Source organism: Vanacampus margaritifer, chromosome 1, assembly GCF_051991255.1.
Source record: "Vanacampus margaritifer isolate UIUO_Vmar chromosome 1, RoL_Vmar_1.0, whole genome shotgun sequence".
Classification (NCBI taxonomy): Eukaryota; Metazoa; Chordata; class Actinopteri; order Syngnathiformes; family Syngnathidae; genus Vanacampus; species Vanacampus margaritifer.
The window spans coordinates 8,854,347-8,868,084 of record NC_135432.1 but is presented as its reverse complement, the minus strand read 5'-3'; the positions used below and the strand labels follow the sequence as shown (position 1 = coordinate 8,868,084).

At 39.1% G+C, this 13,738-nt stretch overlaps 2 protein-coding genes across 5 annotated transcripts in view; one reads left to right on the top strand and one right to left on the bottom strand.

Moving 5' to 3' along the window:
- The window catches only part of samd10a (sterile alpha motif domain containing 10a), a 39,923-nt gene extending 39,144 nt beyond the window's left edge, over positions 1-779 (bottom strand). The window contains exon 1 of the mRNA XM_077569694.1: positions 531-779. The gene's annotated coding sequence lies outside the window, so the exon portion shown is untranslated. The remainder of the gene's footprint in view (positions 1-530) is intronic.
- On the top strand, positions 770-12,627 carry rad21l1 (RAD21 cohesin complex component like 1). Of its 4 annotated transcripts, none has more exons than XM_077569648.1 (14): positions 770-855; positions 1,594-1,747; positions 1,832-1,958; positions 2,286-2,385; positions 2,802-2,884; positions 3,526-3,609; positions 4,245-4,346; positions 4,424-4,522; positions 6,294-6,514; positions 7,469-7,559; positions 8,925-9,040; positions 9,113-9,202; positions 10,362-10,445; positions 12,115-12,627. In XM_077569648.1, the coding sequence occupies exons 2-14, from the start codon at positions 1,598-1,600 to the stop codon at positions 12,316-12,318; spliced, it is 1,551 nt and encodes a 516-aa protein (XP_077425774.1). In that variant the 5' UTR covers positions 770-855; positions 1,594-1,597; the 3' UTR covers positions 12,319-12,627. The 4 variants fall into 4 exon arrangements, with proteins under 4 accessions (XP_077425774.1, XP_077425792.1, XP_077425765.1 ...); XM_077569666.1 differs by having other exon boundaries at positions 771-855; positions 1,579-1,747; positions 3,529-3,609; XM_077569639.1 differs by having other exon boundaries at positions 771-855; positions 1,579-1,747.
- Positions 12,628-13,738: the final 1,111 nt, after the last annotated feature.

The following is a 13,738-nucleotide window of genomic DNA, read 5'->3' as shown; positions in this document are numbered from 1 at the left end:
ACACAAAGTTACAGACATACACATGGTACAATTCATAAAGCGCAGCATTTTTGATTAAACTATCAATTAATTGCTTGAATAGCTAAAACATCAACATTGGAAGTTGTTTCCATGTCTTCCAATTTAGAGTTACACCAGTTCTAGATCTTAATTTGTTTTCCATTATTGTCAAAAGAGAGATTGAAATAATATGATTTCGTATAAATTGGAAGAAATATTTTTCTCTTTTTTTTGTCCACTAATAATTAATCATGAAAATTAAAATACTGCAATAACTCTTGCACTAAAGTGTGCAATTCTTGCCCTCATTAAAAACACTGATTTACTCATTTGCGGTGTCAATGAGAAATGGCACTACTGTTTGCTTATCAAATGGCGCCCCCTGCTGTTACATACGGCAAATGATATAGATGAGATTTTATTACAGTAGGCCGGACTACAAAAGTAAAACTAGATAATAACCACGAGGGATTCAAGATAATCACTGAAAGAGCACTTTGTTGATATTGTGTAAATGTGTACACATTTACCTGAATGGGCTCCACTGTGGACAGGCGTCATCGTTTTAAAGCCAACTGGCAGGTATGGCGTGCAAAACCAAACAAGTACAACTCACAAATACGGCTCATGGTCTAGGTTTTCACATTCAAGCACTAAACTTAGTTTTGAAATCAAGATGCGGTATTTGCATGGAGAATGCCAAACCCAACATTATTTCAAACGCGTCGCCATTTTGATGACCGGAAGTCATCCGTTCGTTGCGCGGTTACGTGACGTCAGACGCTGAGGGTAAAGCGCGACTTTCAAATCGCTTTTCGCTAGTTGCGATAGCCGCCGTCTCTGTCTGCTTAAACTGTAAGTTGATATAATTGTACCCTTTTACTCTTCGGAACCGTGTCCAAAATAACTGTGGACTTCCTGTTATTAAACCTCCTGTTATTAAACCCCTCGCTACCAGCGTCTACGTTAACCCGTCACATTTATTTTCCACCTGAAGTCCGTCGTTTAACCTCAACATTGGACTCAGAGAAAAAAACTATTTACTCAGTAAACGTGTTCGTTACAGGTGGCAATATTATTACAGAAAGGCACATAACTCTTTGGACGTGCCTTACAGGTTGCTAGATTACTCCACTGCCAGTCACTCGACAGCTGAATGTCAAAAAGGGCTTACAAAATAACTCGAATCATTTTAGAATTTGTTGACTATTTTTGACATTTGGTGGAATTAATTGTTGGTTAATGTAAAAAAATAAAAAAATCACTTCTTCTGAACCGTGTTCAAAATTGGTGGTACACGTCAGTGTTAAACTTTGCACCAACACACAGCAACTACCAGCATAAACGCCAGTCGTTGTCTGAACTCAAAGTTTACCACTGTAGACACCAAGTAACCATTTTACTAGGGGGTCCTGGGGGATAATATTAAACCAGAGAGATGCTATTCTTAGTTTGCTGCTAAAGGTTACACGACTGTCACTTAAGAGGGATTTACAAACCTCAAGTCATTTTTTAACAACTTTTTGTGTCTAGTGGAATTAATGGATATTCGTCTGCTTGTTGTTGATATTAATGTAGGACTTTTCACACCAGGAAGATGCTCTTCTGTTGGAGGCCCTTCGCGTACAAGTGGGAAACGCTCAAGCAAATCTGGTTATCGGTGCACTTTAAGCAGAAGGTCACAAAGACCCATGTTATTGACTGTAATTTGGATACAGCAATAGACGATATCATGTCTTCCCCACAGGTGAACACTTCTAAAGTACCAACCTCTTATGCCCAATAAATGCACCAAACATACTGTATTAAATGTGTCATACTGTAATTACAGATACTTGGTTTGAGGCTGTCTGGATCTCTGCTTCTTGGCGTGACTCAGATCTTTTCCAGAAAAACAAAATATCTCCTTACAGACTGCAATCATGCCATAGATAAGCTCAAACTGTCATTCTGGTCAGGTAACACATTGTACTTAACACGTTAGGAACTAGGCAGCATCAATAGTATCATCTTAAGTGTGATTTTTACTTGTTGAAATGTGACAGCGCCATAGAATTTAAAGATAATTTGAAGATGTAATTTTTACTACCATCTGTCTGCTAACGGGGTGCTTGTGCTCATTAATTGGACACACAGTTGATTAGTGCAAAAACGTTAAGGGACAGGATGGATATAGTCTACCAAAATATGTCTTATTCACACCCAGAAAGCTCTGTCGATTCGCTCCTATCAAGTAAATTGATTACGATTTTGGCATCTGCTTGAATGTAACTTTTTCATTCTAGACGCTCCGGCTGGGACAAAATATGTGTCTTGTGAAGGGTTTGAAGCCACAGTCAAAGAAATCTCCTTTAGTGAAGATTTCCCTTTGTTGTCTCCCTCAAGGTACATTTTTGACTTCTTCTTGCCAACATTTCTACACTTCATCACGTCTTTGGTGCATGAAAAGCTCAAAGGTAGCCTACAAATGACAAATTTAAGCCATGGCTTCTACCCGTCAGACCCTCATTCGGATGTCAATGTTGCAAATGATATGATGTGATGCAAGCTGTAAAAATGTGTCCAAAAAGAAAAAATGAATTAAACAAAACAATTAGGGTGATTATATGTAGCAAAACTTGTATACAAGTAAAACGCGTGCAACAATGAACACATTTAAAATGTCTTCCTAGATAATGAACTGTTTGAAAAGTAAAGGAAGGATAAATGTTAAGTTTCTCAATTAAATAACCAAACAAGTTCATAATTGTTCATTTTATATGTGATTGGTATTTATTTGTTCTGGTTTTTTTTTTCCTCAGTGACTTCAACATACTGGTAGATAAAGATTTATTCTTGCAAAACCAAAGTCATCCAGAGGAAATCACCCTGAAGGAATATTCAGGTAGCAGTTTGCAGAAACAGGAGAACAAAATTGTTTACAGTCAGATGAATCCATTTTGTGAAAAAAACAAACAAACACATTTTTATAACGTACACATTTTGTAAACGGTTGCTCAGATGAGTGTTTCCTAACCTTTATTGAGCCAAAGCACATATTTGACATGAAAAAATTGGCACAGCACACCACCAAACAAAAAAAAAATCATCTTTTCAATTTACTTTGACGCATTATGATATTTGGTCTGTTTTATTTGGATACTTTGCTAATTACTCTGTATGTCACAGCAAAACATAAATTAATAGTACTACAAGTAGTAAAATTGGATAATTTCCCACATTATACTTGATGTCTCAGGGCACACAAATGTCCTGTGAAGTTGAGAATCATTGGTTTATATTGTTAAGCAGCGATTATTTTTTTCAAAGGATATGATTGCATCTTAGAATGTTACTTAATCTTATTCATTGGTGTTAATTGAACAGCTTAAAAAAAAACAGCAAGCAAAGCATCAAGTTCACAGTTTTAGACAGCAAAGCTTTTCACTAATGCCCAAGTAGCATTTTAATATTTTGTTATGTGAGGTGAAGACTTATAAAAGTACTGACTTGGCATATGGTTCTGTCTCTCTCTGTGATCTGCAGCAGATGTGTCTCAGTGCCACATTGATCATTTTCAACCACAAGAATTGTTTGGGGACGAGGACACCGGATTTGAGATGTGTCTTGGTGGGTCGCGTTAAATGATCTAAACATACATACTACGATTCCGTTCTTTATCAAACTACAGCATTTAGCTTAACCCTGGAGAACCCAAGAACCCTTTTCTTCTTTGGAAAATTATGAATTATACATTAAATGACTGCTATAAGTTCACTGAACACCAAAATATATGTTTTTTTCAATTTTAACCTTTTTTTTTAAACTAGCTCAGAGTTGCTAATTTATCAAAATATATATATAACATACTCCTAGGCATTCTGCAACATGATATGAAATAGATTAACAAAAAAAAGACAATTTTACCATCTGATGGTTTGCTGAGAAGATGGTTTTGTTTGATGGATTGGATTGATTTCCAGCTCAACAAAACAGCACATTGCCAGCCATCTTGTCACCACCACTCTGGCTCATGTAAGTGCAATATTCATCCACTAGATGGCCCCATGCAGGGGTCAGAAGTGGCACTCTGGACTTTTGAAGTTAAATTTGTAAAAAAAAAAAAAAAAAGTCTTTGTTATTTGAGTAGCAAAATTTATAGGGGCCAAATTTGACCCCGTGGGTTCTCCAGGGTTTTAAATGTATTTTTGTACCAATTCATTTTAATCCGTCTCATCTATGATGAATATGGTTCTGCTCCACAGAAACTCTGACAAACTGTGACACTCACCCAGACTTTCTTGACTTCAGCCCAGAAGAGATTCTAAATGAGACGCCTGAAAAATATTCACTCAACCACCAGCATGGTACAACGGTGTACTTAGACGTAAAAATACATCGTTGAAACCTTCTAGTTAAGAAATTCCATCTTTTTGTTCTTCAGATGTAAACAGAGAAAGAGATCTTGCGGAGGAAGAAGAGTCCCTGAATCAGCCAGCACATGAGCAGACGACCTTTACCCTTCCGCCTGTGCCTGACACTTGTAGGCACCACCAAACTCATGTGTTTCTTTGTTTCCTAATGTACATTTTTAAATACTTACTGTACAGCATATACCGAGATATCGGAGGCCAAATGAAAACAAAATTGGGTGCTATAACTATCCACCGACAGACATTGTGTTCACAAATACAATATGAATGGCCATGGATTGACAACAAAAACAAAACTGTGCTGACGCTGGCTTGCAGTTACAGTTGGAAGACAATTGCTTAACTCTTTGACTGCCAGACGTTTTGAGAAAAGGGATGCTGTGGGCGCCAGCCGATTTAAGCATTTTGACTGATCTTTCAAGGTCCACAGAAAATAATGTGTTTGGACTATGGAAACACACATACTACCAAATGAAAGATTGGACTCTCATCTTTCATCAGAAAAAAAGTTTGTTTCTACCTTATTCCGTTTTTCAGTAATCAACAATAGAAAATGGTTAGTTTCACCTCTGTTTTGAAACAAACGTCTTTTAACGTCTTTGGCACTCCTCCCTAGGGTTTTACTAAACGTTATTTAACGTTTTTGGCAGTCAAAGAGTTAAGAACGTACTCACAGTCGGCCATTTAAACCGTAGCAGTCCCAAGATTACCGCTTCCTATCCTGCCCCCTGTTGTATTCCACTCACACTCCTCTTGAAGGCGGTTTGGTTTGGCGTCATTTCATTAACTCATTCAATGCCATTGACGGCTATAGACGTCCAAAAATTATTTTAACCATTTCTATTAGTTTAAAAAAAAATCCACTTTTGTTCATTTCTTTTTTTAATCTTTTCTTTTTTTCTTTTTCTTTTTTAAAGAAGAAAATATTATTAAAAATTACAATTTTGAATTTTAATTAAACGCATGACTTCACTAGTTAACTCACGACTAATCACAAATTTTATATCTGTTCTTAATTTCTAGGTTTTCATACTCTTGTTAACAAAAGTGTGTGTGTAAAAGAAATAGTTCAAATTCATTTTGGACGTCTATAGCCGTCAATGGCAGTGAATGAGTTAAGTAACCCTGCATTACATGCAGCTTTCTTACTTCCAAGTGTACGATGTAAAATATGTGTCTTGGCTCCAAAGAGCACTCACACTTACCTAAATAGGTGTCAAGTGAGCCCAGGCACGGTTGAAATGGCCACTTTAAGATAGTCTGGGAAAGAACACAAACCAAAGTAATGGAAAGTATGTTGTGTATATGAATTTAACAGAATCAACCAACCATCTACTCTACATCTGTCTGTCAGTGAATAGTAGGGATGTAACGATAACAGCAAATGTTGCGATATTGAAATTGCTACGATATCGTCGTCATGTCACGGCATTTATCAATTTGTGCAGTTCTAGCACACTAGTGGTGAGTTTATTAATGCAGTTTAATTTTAGTTTGGAATATTTTGGCCATTGCGCCGGTTATCACTCCCATTAATCGGTCATACCAGCAAATATTTTACAATATCTCTGTCAAAAAAAACATGACTTTTTGCCTGCTTCAGCATCATTGTGAACTATACAGACCATGATACGAGCCAATAGGAGCCCATGACGTGACGTCACATGACATGACCTGGCTAAGCTTTTTAATTGCATTTTATTTGTTACAATATTGTGAGCTTTTACACAGTATTATAAGCTTTATCGTATCGTGAGGTTCATACCGCGATATTTATCGTATCAAGACGTTGGATATCGTTACATCCCTAGTGAATAACAGGGAAAAAGATCAAATGTATCAAACATGACGTGACTCATTATTCACATCTCATCTCATCAGCAAGCGCAAATAAGAAAAGGAGGCGGAGGAAGTGCAAGTTGATCGTAGACCAAATGACAAATCTGACTGACAAAGCCATGCGGATGCAGCTCAGCGACGACTCTGATCTGGTTGAGACCCTGATCCTGGCTCCCCCCACTCGGCAACTCATGCACTGGAAAGAAAGCGGGAAACTGCTGACACGGCCGTGCTCCAACGTGATAGGGTCCGAGATTAAGGAGGTAACGCCAAAAGCGCTGTCTCCTCCCTGATCAAGTCAAGAAAATACTGGAGCTGTCAAACGATTACGTTTTTTAATGAGATTAATCACATCTTTGAATTTTGATTAATCACGATTAATCGCTTGATAAAAAAGGCTTTTTATCAAAAAAATGTCCCCGCCAAATTTGAAGAGCACCGGTTATGTGTTAATTGTTTTGACATTTAATGTTATGAGGACGTCTTCAACATTTTTTGATCCACTGCACACGCTTTACTTTAATGCATGTAATTATGTTTATTGCTTAAACACAACCTGTGCTACCTTAAACGTAGTTATCCGCTGTCACGCTAGAGTAGGGCTGGGCAATAAATCAAATTCATTCGATACATCGTCATTTTAAAAATCGAATCGTTGAAAATGTGCTAAATCGTGAAATCGAATTTTGTTTTGTGGATTATTAAAAGCTGTTGTTCTTGTGTTGTGTTACATGAAAACGTTTTTGTAAATTGTAATTTTGCACAAGTGGCAGAATGCTGGATGGGTGCTTTGCAAGACACGTTTACAATAACTACCAACTACTTAATTGTGGCATTTAAGAAAAAACTATGAATGCTAAGTTTATGTTAAAACTAATTTAGAATCAATATACAATATTGTTGTCTGAACATTTTGCACAGGAATTATTTTTGAATAAATGAAACCTTTAGATAAATGTTTGTGGGGTTTATTAGATTAAAATCGTAATTGTCCTGAATGTCTGTAAAAATGGAGATTTTATTTTTTGGCCATATCGCCCAGTCCTACGCTAAAGGATAATCTATGGTCAAAATTAATAGTGCGATTAATCTGCGTTAATTCCTGATTAAAGCGATATTTTTTTGTGATTAATTAATCAGTTAACGCTTTAACAGCACTAGAAAATACCCATTTAAAATGCATGATATTATTGTTGAATGCCATTTTCCCTTGACAGGCTTTTCCAAAGAATGTTATCCCGGTGACTGATGATGAGGAGGAGGAGGAGGAGGAGAGGGAGGCCGTCATGCGCCACAGTGACCATGAAGGTAGGGTGTTGTGAATTAGTTAGGGCCCGACCCATTAATTACCCCTATTCAAAATAATCATAATCAGCCAGAGTTTTGCCAATTAAATGCCAATATATTATTTGCGTCTCATGAAACAGTAAATGCTGTCCGATAAACATCACAGGAGTCAATGACGTGTTGTTCCAATTAGTGTGTTTACAATAGCAATTGCGGATTACCGTGTTACGTTAATGCTACAGAAGCTCCTAAGCATGACATTGCTTTTACAACAAAATCTTCTACTTCTCTCTGTCCTCAACAAGTGGAGACGGAGAACAAACAGCGTGCTCTTGTTAAAAATGAATAAGAAGAAAGGAATGGCTACGCTTTCAGTTTACTCCCTCTGTAAACTACAACAAATGCAACTCTGTTAATTAAGGGCCGCTCTGAACACTCGCAAAGTGTTTCGGGGTTTTGCCATAAGACTTCATGACTGGCCGAATCTCAGTCACTGGATTTCTGGCGATTCAAAAATTTGAATCACAATGTGGCGGCGGCGGCGGCCGCACAAAGTACAGACGCTCCCCACCTTACGAACGAGTTACGTTCCGGACGATCGTTCGTAAGGTGAATTTGTTCGTAAGTTGCTTCAGTGCTATATTTTGTATTATAATTTATGTTTAAAGCCTATATAAGTATATTGAAGGTTTATATAAGTATGTTTAAGGCTTGTACAAGTAACCTGCATTGGTTTGTACTGAAAAAAAAATTAATAAAATGGAGAGAATACGTACAGTACTGTACTGTACTACATATGTTAGAGAGAGAGAGCGAAAGACACACACAGTATGTACATGTACAGTACGTAATAAGATAAATAAAATGAAGTTTAACTTACTTTTGGAAGATGTACTCGATGCTTAAGGAGATGATGGAGGAGGAGGAAGAGGAGGATTTTATATCATGAGAGATTCTTCGTCGTCGCTGGAATCGGCTTCAAAAGTTATTTCCTGCTTCATGGGGACCGGCGTTTCTTCCTCCTCCTCCTCGCCACATTGCTCAGCCTCCAATGAGCTCTCACAGCGCCAATCGTCGGTATTAGCGGCGGAAAGAAGCACTACGCGCAATACAAAATCTAACTTACAGCATTTCTTTCCGAACATTTTTCGACATACTGTACACGCGCAGAAATGTTCGTATGTACCGTTGTTCGTAACTCGAATGTTCGTAAGTAGGGGAGCGTCTGTATAGTCAATAAAAATGCACATAAGTTTTCACAAAGGTGAAAAATCTGTTTGCGGGTGTTAAGCCAGCAAGATTGTGCCCTATTATTTTCCCACATACAACAGTCGGTCTTCTTGTCTTTGTTGTGTTCTGTTCCACATGCTCCGTATCTTCTGTCAGCTCACAGCAACATGAGCCCACTCAGCACAGAAAGCCTCGAGGATTCCTCCACAGAACACAAGCTCACGGGTGTGAATTATTCCAGCGACAACCTGAGTGCCTTGGAGTTCACACGGGTAAGCCTAACTGCGTCTGGCCAATCGTCACACGTCATTCACATTGATCAAAATGTACTTTGTGTCTGTCAGGTGGAACACAGATTGGACGCAAGTCTTGCAGAGCTCCCGTCCGATTCCTCCATGTTTCTTCATCTGTCTTACACGGAGCAGCACAGTCAGGTGGCTTCAAATGTTGCCCTTAGTTATTAATTGTTGGATTTAAACTAACCCAAATACAACGGAAATCTGATGCATTATTATTATTCACCTTGAGTTTTATTTGTTCCGTGGCCGCGTTTCTAACCCTAACACTGAGAATGAAAATGCCATCAATCCGAAATTCATAGGCTGCTTCCTCCGAAGGCCACATGACGTAACTTCAGGTGCGACTTGGCATCCAAATTCACGCCGCCTTTGAATCAAATGTGGAGTCGTTCATGAATACCAATAGCTTGGCAGTACATTCAGTAAACCTGACATTGGCTGCCGATTGGTCAATCCGATTTACAGTGAGTGACAGAATCTGCGTTTCTTTTTCCGCTCCCAGCAGACGCACTCTTGACTGAGCTTTAAAAAAAAAAAAAAAAATGAAGGCCTGTCCAAATTTGCCACATTAATGCGATCCACGAATGCGAATAGTCCTTCGAAGGCCCCCGCCTATGAATTTGGAAACAGCTAAACTGTTGGTTGAGGCTCTTCATTGTAGTCGTGCCTGAATCCAGCAGCCAATCATATTGCAGAAGGGCGTGTCTTGTAGTACTGTAATGGGAATTTCATCTCTTTTTCAGAAATTGTCTCGGCCATTTCATTTGGCAAAATGAAAATGCAATTAATCGTTCAGTCCTAATTGGGGACACAGTTGCTTCCAACTGCATCAAGACAGTATATTTTGACATTGATATAATCCAGTGGTGTCCAAACTCGGTCCTCGGGGGCCGGTAGTCCCGCAGGTTTTGGATATTTCTCTCCTCCAACACAGCTGAAGCTCATCAGCAAGCTCTACTAAGCCTGATAACAATCCTGTTGATTGAAACAGGTGCGTTGGAGCAGGGAAACCTCCAAAACCTGCAGGACACCGGCCCTCCAGGACCGAGCTTGGACACCCATGATATAATCAGTGCCGCCGCTGCTCCTCTGGGTGCCCACATGCAAAATGGCAGCCCCCACGGACGATGGTGTTGTAGAGCGCGGCGGCCCTGAATATAATACTGCTTTACTTTTTCCAGTTTTATCCGCCTATGCAGAAGTATTAATGATGGGCAGCAGACGGTTCCAGTTAACTCCGGTCCATACCTCCTGGCGCTACCAGTAAATAACACGTTCCTTTTGTAATTTGCAGTCTTTGATGGGCAGCCAAAACTTTGGGGAGCAGCAGACGGTGTTCCAACAGGCGCAGGCACACATGCTCATGAAATCCCTAAACGTAAGCACCTAAAAATAAAGTGTTTTTTTTATTAATGCTACTGTTAGAAGACTATCTTTGTCTTCCGCGTGTTCGTTGTTGTTCGGGTAGAGAGAATGTTGATTTTCTGAATACAGACTGGAGATCGGTGAACAGGTCCTTCGAAGGATTTATTTTACAGAATATTCTGGACACAAGCAAGTTTACAGACAAATGGCTGCAGTCCTCTCGCAAGTGTGTCGTTACAGCGGACTCACAGCATTCTTATACTATCTTGAAAAGCAGTACAGACGCTCCCCAACTTACGAACGAGTTACGTTCCGAGCGATCGTTCGTAAGGTGAATTTGTTCGTAAGTTGCTTCAGTGCTATATTTTGTATTATAATTTATGTTTAAAGAGAATACATACAGTACTGTACTACGTATGTTAGAGAGAGAGAGCGAGAGACACACACAGTATGTACATGTATGTAATAAGATGAATAAAATGAAGTTTAACTTACTTTTGGAAGATGTACTCGATGCTTAAGGAGAGGAGGAGGAGGAAGAGGAGGATTTTATATCATGAGAGGTTCTTCGTCGTCGCTGGAATGGGCTTCAAAAGTTACTTCCTCCTCCGTAACTTCAATGTAGGAAGAAGTTGAGGGTCGCGGAGAAGAAGATGAGGGTTGATGAGTATCTTTCTTGGAGGATTTACTAGAAACTGGCCGAAAGAAGCGATCTAACTACGATTGCACAGTTTTCTTCTTTTTTCATCATAAATGATGCGGTAACACTGTATGGCATCATTCAATTGATTTGCAACCTTTGTGTAACGTTCAATATTTGGGTCTTGCTGCTCAAAGAGTGCGATGGCTTTATCTATGAGCGACAGGCGTTTCTTCTTCTTCTTCCTCCTCCTCGACACGTTGCTGAGCCTCAAATGCTGGGTGAGCTCTCACAGCGCCAAGCGTCGGTATTAGCGGCGGAAAGAAGCACTACAGTACTCGGAAAAAGGTGCGCAATAAAAAATCGAACTTACAGCATCTCTTTCCGAACATTTTTTGACATGCGCGCAGACATGTACGTATGTACCGTTGTTCGTAACACGAATGTTCGTAAGTAGGGGAGCGTCTGTATTTTACAGAATATTCTGGACACAAGCAAGTTTACAGACAAATGGCTGCAGTCCTCTCGCAATGGGTGTCGTTACAGCGGACTCACAGCATTCTTATACTATCTTGAAAAGCAGTATTCCCAAACCCCCAGCCATGAGTTCAATACACATGACGACAGCCGGAAGTAGATAAATAAGACTTTTACAGCATATCATCCAATACGCATTGACTTCAACCACAGACACTGGCCCATTGATGTGGAAACAGACGAGCCCCCCCTCCACAGACTACATTCAATAAACTCACCAAGCTCTACTGAGGAAATTAAAACAGTTATGACTAAACTAAAACAGTTATAACTAAATCTGGGCAAAAGACCCTCAACACTACTTTTCTCTTCCTCAACAGCGTATTTCCTCAAATAGTGGCCTCTTTTGTTAGAAACGATGCGGCCCACTCAATTCATATTTCATATGTTGTTAAAATGTGTCAACACTCTCTAGTTTCTTTCGTTTTCACTACAGATGCTTTAAAACAGTTAAAAGTGAGAGCAGGGGTATTTAAAAGTATGTGTTTGTGTGTGTGTGTGGCAGTGTTGTGACGACACCCCGTTCTGCTTGAGGGACCTGTGCTCCGGACACACCCGCTTGCAGGTGGCCAGAATGTTCTATTGTCTCCTCAGCCTGCAGAAGGAAGGGGCTGTGACTCTGCACCAGAACGTGCCATACCAGGACATCTCCGTTAGCGCCGGGCCTTCATTTCTCACGCTGGAAAACGAGAAGACAAACGCAGTGTAAGAAGGCAAGTTGGCGGTGGGGCTCGTAAACTGTTTGCGGTCTTGGTTCTTGGGGACGCGTGCTTGTGTGTTCAACAATAACGAGTACAAGTATTTATTCATATTTATTCCAGAGAGGCTTACATTTCAAGTGAAACACCATTTTGTTTTTGGGTTTATTTTATTGTTGAAAAAAGAGCACTTTCATGTGAGTGAAATGTTGAGCAATTTATGTCGTTGCACTGTTAACATATTTATTAATATTGTTGCTTGAAAATGTTGATGCTTCTGCTGTTTTAAAAGCCATCGGAAAGTGTATCAAACTGTAAGTTACTCATTAAATAATTTAAGATGCGAGTGTAATATCTAACATTCAGCTATGTTGTTTAACAGAAAACGCTATGTCACATATTGTGGGTTCACTGCATCGCAAATATTTGGATCAAACAGCGCAAATTATTCACTAGATTATTTTTCCACTTGCGCTGTTACTGTAGAGCAATAAGTGCAAGCCAGGAGGAAAACGGTCCTAAAAGAATGAATAAGGTTGTGATCATTTCACACTTAATGACAGAAATTAAGTGCAATGTGCCAATTGTTAACAAGTGGATTGCATTAGACCTAACCAGTGCTTCTCAATTTATTTATTTTTTTTGTTATGTGCCCCCCCTGGAAGAAGAGAATTGTTCACGCCCCCCTCCCAACTCTCCACCGTGACTATAAAAAATGTCATTTGTCTATGAAATTGAGTACACCACACTCTATGACAATGAGAGTGCCACTGCCACCTACTGGAGTGGATGTGCAATTACATGTTATGCTACTAGGCTACAAAAATTTAACAAAAAAGCCTGGCACCCCTATTTGAGAAGAACTGAACTAACCCCCCCAAAAATTCATTTCAAGACTTTGTTGTATGTGCAACCACTAATCAAAACATTGTGACCAAAATTTTGATCAATAGCAGAGGGCAATATTGCCCAAAATGGTGACTCGCTGAATTAATCTGGTTAATTCTTACTACACTAACACAATATTAATCAGAGTACTGTATTTACATTACTGGGGACCATACAACATATTGTGGCAAACAAAAAAAAAAGTTAGGTTTTGTTCCCCTTTACATTACATAACTATGATAAATTAAACAAATGTTAGCTAAATGAATATCCAGCCAACCAGCCAAGAGTTGCAGAAATGCTGGCATCAATCCCAATTGATATTACATAATGATGTTATATTGTATAAAGCATATTTACGATTACTAGTGGTGGTAGCACCACTAATTACAACAAATTATCCTCCACCCGTGGTAAAATATTGACACACATGCTGGTGCGCGCTATTGTACATATAATGAACACAAACGCGTCTGAGCACATGACTACATGTTTTAAAATATATACAAATAACCTTAATAATGTGTTTAATCCATATACTGT